General features: G+C 39.1%; 1 protein-coding gene across 2 annotated transcripts; it reads left to right on the forward strand.

Moving 5' to 3' along the window:
* Nucleotides 1-6907: 6907 nt before the first annotated feature.
* On the forward strand, nucleotides 6908-9237 carry LOC117625140 (codeine O-demethylase-like). Of its 2 annotated transcripts, XM_034356738.1 has the most exons (5): nucleotides 6908-7191; nucleotides 7332-7719; nucleotides 7898-8145; nucleotides 8242-8569; nucleotides 8719-9237. In XM_034356738.1, exons 2-5 carry the CDS (start codon nucleotides 7444-7446, stop codon nucleotides 8956-8958), a joined length of 1092 nt encoding a protein of 363 aa, XP_034212629.1. In that variant the 5' UTR covers nucleotides 6908-7191; nucleotides 7332-7443; the 3' UTR covers nucleotides 8959-9237. The 2 variants fall into 2 exon arrangements, with proteins under 2 accessions (XP_034212629.1, XP_034212630.1); XM_034356739.1 differs by lacking the exon at nucleotides 6908-7191 and having other exon boundaries at nucleotides 7198-7719.
* The last annotated feature ends 1560 nt before the right edge of the window (nucleotides 9238-10797 follow it).

Here is a 10797-nt window from a genome sequence, read left to right on the forward strand (position 1 = left end):
TCGCCACAATGCACGGCGGATAATATTCTTCGCGCGATACGTTTCGTAGACATTTGCACCAAGAGTTCTTCGTCGCGACGAAAAAACCGTTGCCGCGTATATCCTTTTTGAGGACGAAACACTTCGTCGCGCAAGAGTAAATTATATGTATTTAAAAAAAATGTATCATTTTTATTTTGTAAATGTGAATTTGAGCAACGAGAAAGGTTTCTTCGCGCAAAATAAATATATATATAAATATTATTTAATTTTAATATTACGTTTGTTTTTTTTATTTTATAAAAAAATAAATTTGGTTTTTTTTTTTGGGGTAATAAAATGAAATTCCAATAAAAAATGAATTGTAAAGAACACATTTATTATATAAAATAAAATAAATGTATACTGCCAGAGAAATATTTAAAAAATAATTATGAAAATAAAAAAACTAATCAAATAATGTTCCAAAATCTACATTGTCGTCTGGCACATGCGGTTCAGAGGTCTGGGGGTCTACAGGGGCCGTCATCTGGTGGGGATGCTCGGGATGGACGGGCTCGGAAGTCGGCGCATCAAAATGCGGGACGGGACTGTGCGAGAGACTGCAGAATGACCGACATTTGACTCTGAAGAGTGGCCACCTGTGCTGTCAAAGTAGTGACCTGACTGTTTGACTGCACTGATGAATGGGGTCTGGGTTCCCTCTGCCTGGCATTCCCCATCCCTTGACAATATGTCCCCGGTCTCCTCCCTAGAGTCTGATCCAATGTCTCCGTCAAGATCCCAGCATCCTGTGGAGGATCCACAGACTCGATCGGAGTATCGGGAGGAAGTTGGGAGGCGGACTCCTGAAGAACCAACTGGCTCCTCTCCACCATCGTCGTCTGTTTAGCATAACATAAAATATAAATTAAAACATTCATATAATAACCTTTAAACTTGAATGCGTAACATAAGAATTAAAATTAAATAATACTTACATGAAGGGACTCGGCCAACTCATTCCCAGGTCGAACATAAACGTCGCCAAAGACGTCGATCTCTGGGAATTTGGACCCCCCCTAAATTGAACAAGAGAAGAAAAATATTAGTACGAAAAAATAAATTAAGAATAATGAAATATTAAAAATTAAATAAAAATTATTTTATTATTACCTGCCGCCGTGCATCCATCCTATAGGAGAAGGGCCTGGAACCCGAATGATGGAGAAGAGTCTTCTTCTTCCTATTGCCCTTATTGACTTTGGCTTTATTCTGTTATACAAAAAATAAAACGTATTAGTTGAAATTGAAATGAAATATAAAAAATTAAATAAACATTAGTAAGAAATATATAATAAATTTGAAATTCATATTACAAATTACCACAAAAGCGGGTGCCTGAAAATGAGCGCAGAGCCACGCCCAACTATCCTCCCGCCCCTCAAGCTCCTTCGGGCAACCCTCCTGAAGAGCGACTTGCGGATCATCAAACGCCTCAAAATAGTGGTGCAAGTCGCTCTTCCACTGTTTGTACCTCTCAGAGAAGAGTCTGTTGACGTACGCCAACGACTCGTCGTCGAGGTCCTCCAAGTTGTAGTTCGTCTGCAATAAATTAATTACATACATTTAAATAATAGAAATATAAAGTTTGAAAGAAAAAGAATTAAAAGGCCTACATACCGACAACTGGCCGCGAACCTCCGTCTTGATCTCGTCAGGCATGACCTTCCAAGACTTCCATTTCATCGGGCAATGGCTCCGAATGACATGACCAATGTCGTGGGCCAAGGAGCTATGCAACTCCGCCGTCGGTGCAGCCCGATGTCGCTCGTCGTATCCGATGTTGATACGACTGTTGGTCACCCGGGTGACCTTCGCCGTCTTCAACTGCCGACACGGCCCTCGGGTGTTCTTCTTGGCTGCAAAGAAAGATGACATTAATGTTAAATAAATAACAAATTTAACTATAAAATACATACACACACAAAAAAAAAACAAAAACAAAAATAAAAATAAAAATAACTGGAGTTTAAGGAAATCTATACCTGGCTGTGACCCCGACGCATCAGTGGATGTGGTGTCGGTGGTGCTGGCGGGCCGATGACGCCGCCTGGCGCTAACAGGCTGCGCCACTGATGAAGCTGATGAAGCAGGCGCCTGGGACCCCGCGGGACCAACTGCCAAGTGGTCCATCAGTGCTGGCGCAGTGGCAGCAGATGCTGGAGCAGTGGCAGCAGATGTCGGCTGAGCCGGGGGCTCCGAACTCTGCGTAGTCGTCACCGCCCTACGACGTCTAATCAGGTCTGACATCTGCACAATTTCATTAATACACATACAAATTAATAAAATATACGAATATTTGAAAGCACATACAATTTTATTAAGATTCTTGACCTAGGGTTTGCGAGTTCGGAGTATCCGGGACTCCGATCCACGATCCGTCAAATCCTAGACGATCCTAGAAATACAAGGTACACCATACGTGAGTTTGAGTTCGATCCAACGGTCCGAACATAACAAACCCGAAAATCGCACAATAGGCAATATTCGTTCAAGACTCAAACGGTAACCAAATTCCAATCCAAAAAGGCCTACGCCCTCGTGACAACTGGAGGATTGCACTGGGACCCAATGCATGACTGCTACAGAATCCCACGCGCCACCACACGCGCCGGCAGCGCGTGGGTGTCCAAAGCGATACCAATCGCCGGAAAATTCTAAAAACTAAGGGCCAAGGTTCCTACCCTAGGTTGAAAACATCAATTGGAGCCACTATTGTTCTCGGTCCTACCCCGAAAAATGGCCGGAAGTGGCCGGAATTTAAATTCAAAAACCGGCCGAAACTTAGGGTTTAAAATCGATTGCCCTATTGCAACAATTAATGAAATCCTACCCAACCATCAGCTAAAGCGTAAAAAATAGTCCAAAACCATACCTCAGGTGTCGGATTTCGTCACCGAAGGAGAGACAACGAGGGCGGCAAAGATTTGGTGAAAACCGAGCAAATTCCGACGGTTGGCTCGATGGTGACTATGGGGAAGCTCCGGGGTACCAAGGTTGTGGCGGCGCGGTCCAAATTCCAGTGGGGTAGGGGGCTGAGGTGGCGGCGGAGAGAGAGAGAAAGAGAGAGTTAGGGCAAAAATCAGAAACTGGGGAAGAAGGAGGCCATCACGTCGTTTCTGAAATTTTATTCGATTTTGCTCGACGAATAAATAAAGCGTCGCGCAAAATATTTTAAATGACTCTTAAGCGACGAAAGACGTATAAATTCCGTCGCGCAATGTTGTGAATTCGCAAAAATTTGGTATCAGGGTAGGGTTGCGCAGTTTTACGCGACGCATAGATATGTATTTCGTCGCGCAAGGTTGTCATTCCGCCAAAATTTTGGGATTTAGGGTTTAGCGGGAGAGAGAAAAGTGAAAACTTTGCGCGATGTTGTCCCATATTCGTCGCGCAAAGTTGTAATTCCTCCAGAATCTGGGGTTTTGGGTTTATTGAGGGAGAGAAAAGAGGTGAAAGGTCTGCCAAGATTGCGCGACAAATATGGGACAGCGTGTCGCAATGTTTTGATTCCGCCAAAATTTGGGGTTTAGGGTTTATTGGGGCAGAGAGATTGCACGACGAATATGGGACAGCGTCGCACAAGTCTGCTTTCTGTACACTCGCAAAAAATTTGGACCAAGTGTTCAAGGGGGAAGAGTGTGAAAGGTCTGGCTAAGATTGTGCGCAAGACTGTTTTCTGCACACTTTGTAAGATGAATCAATGTTATTCGTCACGCAATGTTGTAATTCCGCCAAAATTTGGGGTTTAGGATTTATTGGGAGTGAAAGGTCTGCCGAGATTGCAAGACGAATATGGGACAGCGTCGCGCAATGTTGTAATTCCGCCAAAATTTGGGGTTTAGGGTTTACTGGGGCAGAGAGATTGCGCGACGAATATGGGACAGTGTCGCGCAAGTCTGCTTTCTGTACACGCACAAGATTGTTTTATACACACTTTGTGCAACGAATCAACGTTATTCGTCGCGCAAACCCTAAACCTGAAACTAGTTTCAATGATCCAACCAGCAAACTTGTTTTTTTATACTTCGAGATCGTATACGCGAAAATCGGAAAAAACAAACATTAAGAGATCAAGTAACGGGACAAAACTTTTCGACCATTCTAAATGAAAAGTCATGATTTAACGGTTATTTTAACTCCGATTTTGATGGTTTTTTACAGCTACATTTCTTGATCCTATATGAATATAATTACTGAATTTGATCTTCAATTTAAGATGTTTACACTAGGGGGAATACCACATAATCTTATGTTATATTTAACGAAAGTATAAATAAACTCTTAATTGTTGGTGAATATATGGTTTTGATGGCATACGCATTCAACCAAACTAGTTTCAGTAATCCAACCGTCAAACTTGTTTGTTTATACTTCGTGATCTTAGACCCCAAAAATCGGAAATAAAAACATTCAGAGATCAAGTAACGGGACAAAACTTTTCAACAGTTATAAATGAGAAGTCATGATTTAACGGTTATTTTAACTCTGATTTTAATGATTTTTTACAGCTACACTCCTTGACCCTATATGAATACAATGAACTGACTCGATCGTCAATTTCAAATATATATGTGTATATATATATTATATTATAAAATAATATATATTTGCGCGACGAGAGGTATCCTGTCGTCGTGCAAAACTTCATCGCGTGACGGATGTTAGGTTGTCGCGCAATGTTTTTACTTTACGAGACGAGTGTATTGTGAGTCGTGCAAACTATGCGCGAGAAGGATTAATTTGTCGCGCAAGGATTTCGCGCCATTTACTTATTTAGGTCAAATTGTGTATCATTTTCATTTTTAAAAAATGTTGTTGCCATGACCTAACTCGCTTGTTCTTTTTCTTTTATAAAGTGAAGTGATAAACTTTCATAAACTCATGAAAAGTCAATCAAAGTTAGAATTGTATAGTCAATCATAAATAGGAAGAAGGAAGAGAAAGAGAGAAAGAAAAAGAAAAAAAAGACAAAGACAAAGACAAAGTGAAGAAGAAAGACAGAGAAGTGGTAGACAAAGGAAAAAAAAAAGTAAAGATAAGGGAGAGAGAAATGAAAGAAAAAGTGGCTTCAGGGTTAGGCGTTGGTTAATGAGTTTTAATTGTTGGGCTTGGGTAAGGTTATGTCACTCCCCGAACTCGGGGGTCGGTAGAAATCCCGCATCCAGTGCGTGAGAAAATAAAAAGTAAAATAAAATAAAAAGAAATTCGAAATAGGGTTTAAAATAAACTTCTCTTATATATAAAAATAGCTCCAAAATCTTACAACTTTAGAAGAAATAAATAAAGCCCTGATACTCTCTAATTCAGCCTTAACTGGTTTAGTCCTTGTCTTGCCCACTAATTCATCTGAAAAATTAAACAGGGTGAGGGATGAGCAACCACCACTCAGTGAGTAGATTATGTAATATGCCAGTCAAGCAATGTTTACACACTCTAGAAAATAGCATGAAAAGGTACATCAATCCAGATCATATCACATCATCCCTTCATATCTCGGTTATCCTTCATACCATGTAACCAACCACGTGACCCCTATTGGCCTCACTGCCCTATGTCCCCGTGTGGTACATCTGTCCCTCGGATACCCCAACATTGAAGTTCTCATGTTCCATGAATAATACATAGTTCACAAATATTCCAGTCAATATATATATATATATATAGTGTGAAAGGTTGCACCAAATAAGACATGCTTGACTTGAAATAGAGAGTCATTTGTAAATAGAACAAATCCACGATAATTCATGGTTTTCATATTTTATCACAAAATAAGAACTTTTAGAATACATTACATAAACCACTCACCTCGATAATGAGAACCTTTAAAATAAATTGGCAAGACAACCCATCTACCTATCTCCATGTACTACCACGCATGCTGTGAAAAAAATCAAAGAAAAAGGTTCCTATTTATAGTACTACATAGGTGGCAACTACTCTCCTTCTATTGGTCCAATGTATTGTAGTTGATAAGGTTTGGCTCCAAGTTTAGATAGCTGTTACTGGAGTGCCAACACCTCATGCTCAAAATAGAGCTTAGTCACCTAGGAATAATGACACTTGGAGCCTAAAGTTTGTTTTAGATAACAACTAGGCTATTGAACTTGGTCAAAAAGTAACAAAGATATAATATATACAGTTCCGATTTTTTGGACCACAGGAGTCCAAGAGATTGTGATCACCCACCGTTGGATATTAATCCAATGGTTCAAAAAAGTTTTTTAAAAGGAGTACAAGAGTGAGTGAACCGTTGAATTTATATCCAATGGTGAGTGACCACAAATCTCTTGGACCCTTGTAGTCCAAGAGATCATGACTGATAATATATATTAAAAATACAGGGTTTCACAGGTTAGATATTGACAGTTGGGCATATTATGAAAACTCCACAGAAGACATATTTATGCAACTCTTCATAGTCTTGCATGAGACTTATGCTTGAATCTAGTCCTTGGATCGTCATAACCAGCTTATAAAGAAGGTTTCATAGAAAGAGGGTAGAGAGAAGCACATAAAAAAAAATACAGAGAGAGAGAGAGAGAATCATAATCATAAAGAGGAAGAAGAAAGACAAAAGGAGAAAGAGAGAAAGAGAAAGAAAAAGAAAAAGAGATAAAGAAAAAGAAGAAGAAGGACAGAGAAGTGGCGGACAAAGAAAGACAAAGTGGCTCTAGGGTTACGTGTTGGTTAATAGGCTTTAGTTGTTGGGTTCGGGTAAGGTTAGATGTTGAAAGTTGGGCTTGGGAAGTGAGAAAAATCATGGGATTAGTAGTTGGGCCACCAAAATATATTCATTTTTTTATTTTTTATTTGATTCCATTTAGTTTAGTCCGATCCGGTTTTTAAAGATGTTAAACTGAAATTGGAATCAGTTGAATCAATCCCTTTTTTATTTTTGGTCAACTCAACCCGATTTTTGATCAACCCTGTTTTTTCCTTCTTTTTTTTCAATCCAATTCAACCCGGTTTCTAGTTTTCCAGTTTGAATGCCCACCCCTAGTGCTTGCCTCAAAGCTCCTGTTAATTGCCTTATAAATTGACATTTCACAACACTGCAAGACATTCACATTCACATCACACTACTTCACATATAAATAAACAACACACCACTTCACATGCACACACAAAGACGAAGCGTGCATTTCAAATCATTCAAATAAATTAAAAGTACGTACACCTCTTCATATTGGGTTCACATGTTTCTGTTCCGATTTTTTTTTTCAATCGTACGTAGGGATCAAAGGTCTTTTGTTGCTGAAGATAGTTGTGTCGTTATGGAGTATTTTTTTCTCACCTTGAAATTGCAGGAACGTCCAAGTTGCTCCCATCATGAGCTTTCCTTGCAGGTGAGCACCGAACATTTTGCAGCTGAATTTACAGAAGCTCTCTTTTTTGGGGTGCTAGAAAGAAACCAACCACATGGACATGGCTGAGTCTTCCACTATTGCCAAGATAGAGTTAGGATCCACAACTGTCCAAGAGCTGCTCGCCAAAGGCAAAGGCAAAGGGGAACAAGTGCCAGATAAATATATCCATAAAGTTACAGACGGTGGCATTGGAGCCCTAAGCGCTTCTTCTGCCGCGTTGATGGATATTCCAGTCATTGATCTTGGCCTCCTCCTCACACCTTCCTCAATCACTGCACAACAACTTGATAAACTTCGATCAGCTCTTACCACATGGGGTTGCTTTCAGGTCTGAATTCAAACAACTAGTACGTAAACAATTTTTAGTTCAGGAAACTTGGTACAAAGGTCTAGATTTGAAAGCATATCCCAGGATGTTTATACTTATTTCCCTGCTTTTTGTTTGATTTGATCCACCTGTATGTAATGTAAACCACGTTTGAGGATTCTTTAATTTGGTGTTCCAGGTAATAAACCATGGCATGACTCTTGAATTCCTAGACAAGGTTCGCGAAATGGCAAAACAATTTTTTGCACTTCCAGTGGAAGAGAAGCAGAACTACTTGAGGCAAGTCAACGATACTGAAGGATATGGGAGCGACATGGTTTTTTCAGAACAACAAACACTTGATTGGACTGACCGGCTATACCTTCCTGTATATCCAGAAGACCGCCGAAAGTTCAAATTTTGGCCTCAAAATCCCAAATCTTTTAGGTAACTTGTGTTTGCTATACATGTATCTTCTTCCTTCACATTGAAGCAATAAGCATATCATGATCCCTCAGAGTTCAACATATATTATTACTGCAGTGAAACTTTAGACCAATATGCCATGAAGTTACAAGTGGTAACAAAAACTGTCCTGGAGGCCATGGCAAGGTTATTGAATTTGGATGATAATTGCTTTCGGGACCTGTATGTAGAACACGGAAAAATGGATGTGAGGTTTAACTTGTATCCCCCGTGTTCAAGGCCTGAGGTCGTCCTGGGTGTGAAACCGCATGCTGATGGAACAATAATCACCCTTCTCTTGCAAGACAAACAAGTCGAAGGTCTTCAGTTTCTTAAAGACGATCAGTGGTTTAGATCTCCCATTGTTCCTGAGGCGCTTCTCATTAATGTTGGTGATCAGGCAGAGGTAAATAAAATGTTCTTTCTCAACCTGTTCAATTATTGGTTTTAACTTTTAAAGCAATGCCTAAAGAGTAAAGCTTAATTGAAATTTGGTGAGTAATTGAAAGCTTAAAAATGCACCCTTTTGATTGTTCATTTCCTTGTGATACACAGATATTGAGCAATGGAAAATTCAAGAGCCCTATACACAGGGTAGTGATAAATCCAGACAAAGAGAGGATCTCTTTGGCTGCCTTCTGCATCCCTGAATCAGATAAAGAGATTGAACCCTTTGAAAGCCTGGTAAATGAGTCAACGCCGAGATTATACAAAAAGGTGAAAGATTATTCTGGCGTCTTTTTCGAATACCACTACCAGCAGGGGAGGAGACCAATAGAAGCAGCAAAAATTTGAAGTTACCCTTAAAAATTACGCTGGCATCTATTTCGAATACTACTACCTGTTTTTCTGTTGTACCTGTGCTGGCTGGATAAAGTTCTCCATTGACCGATTGATCATTCACGGTCGATAAGTCAACTTTCTTTTATGTTTGAGTGTACCACTGGCGATTAAAAACCCTAGCAGACTTGTAAGATGTAATAATTTGCTGTTGTATAAATCACCTAGCATGTCATATCTAATATGAAATCAAAGTAAGAGCGGAAGCATTAAATAAACTAGGGATTCATGCAAGTCTCATTTGGTTCCAATCTTTATAAGTCTATGAAAGTGTGCACCAAAGACTATCTAAATCCTATTTGAGAGAAAGATAAGATGTTCATACTCTTGGAGCGAATCTTGAAACCAAAAATGGTGTTCAAGTAGAGAGAGTGGTCCCTTTGTTGTTGGCTCTCCCTTTGATGTTGATTCTCCACCTTGTAGATCCCCAAATAGGTACAAAGATATGCACCTCCCTAAATCTCTTCACCAATGATTGAATGGGATGAGAGAATTGGTAGACAACAAGTAAAAAGTGGTGCTAGCACCTTCACTTGATGTGATAGATTCAAGGGGTTAGGGAGAGAGAGCTTGATGTTTTCTCTCTTCCAATTTCACCAACTTGAAAAACCCTAGGATGATAGGATTCCATAACTACACACTTATAGGATCAAAAATGTCACAAGAGTGACAGAAATGCCCCCAAGCCCTAGTATAGCCACCCCCCTCTCTCTTTGGGTGTCATATTTTGCTATCTTGGTCCAACACATTAATCCTATAATGTGTCACATATGTGCCTAAGTCCATATGGTCAAATCCCTTTTGAATTTCCAAGTCATATGGGACCTTTAATTAAAGTTTCATAACTTTAATTGAATAATTAAATTAATCTAATCAATTTAATTACTCTAGTGACTTGATTAATTCAATCACTCACTTGTCTAACGAGTATTGGTCCCGGTCATCCTTAGTTGACCATGTCAAGTGTCGGGTTAATCCTTTGACCTTTGACTTTTGACTATGACCTTTGACCTTCACATTAACTTTGACCAAGTCACAAAATCAATCATTCTCTTCATAATTTCCCAATCAATTCCTTTTCGACGTGCAATTTTATAGGTTCTAATTAGTGAGGCAGTGGGTATGAATGATTCACTTTGAATCAAGTGTGAATTGTATCCCTCCATACAATTCTTTCTATTGGCGAAGGCTAATTATAATTAGTCCTTACAGGGCTTCCACAAGGCATGTTTTCCAAATTTAAAATTTTGTTTCATACATCATAATTGAAGATAATGTTGCAACGGATTTTTAGAAATTTTATGTGCATTTTTCTGATTTTTTATGAAAATTTTCCGTTTAAGATACAAAAATGAACCTCTGATGACACATGTTGCCATGCGATATGACACTTGTTGGAAGCTATGATGACACACCAATCTAGCGCTGCCATGTGTCATTATATTCCATGTCTTAGTATTTTCCAATGCCTTAACTTCCAACAATCATAATAAATTCATAAAAATTCACCAAAAATTCCCACAAACTCCCTGTCACATTTCCTTCATCTATTAAGCTTTAAAATATAATTTTCACATGTACAAAATTCAAGTAATTTCTCAAAGTCAAGTTTGTTTCTATACTAACAATAATACTATATTGAAAATCATTACTCTCCTCACTACAACTTTTCCTCCAATTATTACTTGAAATTTCCCAAAGTCAAAATTTTGTTTTCACACATCATAGTCAAAGAAAAATGTGGTAAGGGAGTTTTAGAAATTTTCTACTTATTTTTTTTCATTTTTTGAGAAG

This window comes from Prunus dulcis, chromosome 4 (genome assembly GCF_902201215.1).
Source record: "Prunus dulcis chromosome 4, ALMONDv2, whole genome shotgun sequence".
Classification (NCBI taxonomy): Eukaryota; Viridiplantae; Streptophyta; class Magnoliopsida; order Rosales; family Rosaceae; genus Prunus; species Prunus dulcis.

Bases quoted from the DNA above. Each gene is read 5' to 3' on its own strand.
- LOC117625140 (XM_034356738.1), top strand. From the start codon at position 7,444: ATGGACATGGCTGAGTCTTCCACTATTGCCAAGATAGAGTTAGGATCC. The intron at 8,146-8,241 runs GTAACTTGTGTT...TTATTACTGCAG, and splicing joins CAAAATCCCAAATCTTTTAG to TGAAACTTTAGACCAATATG. The intron at 8,570-8,718 runs GTAAATAAAATG...TGTGATACACAG, and splicing joins ATGTTGGTGATCAGGCAGAG to ATATTGAGCAATGGAAAATT.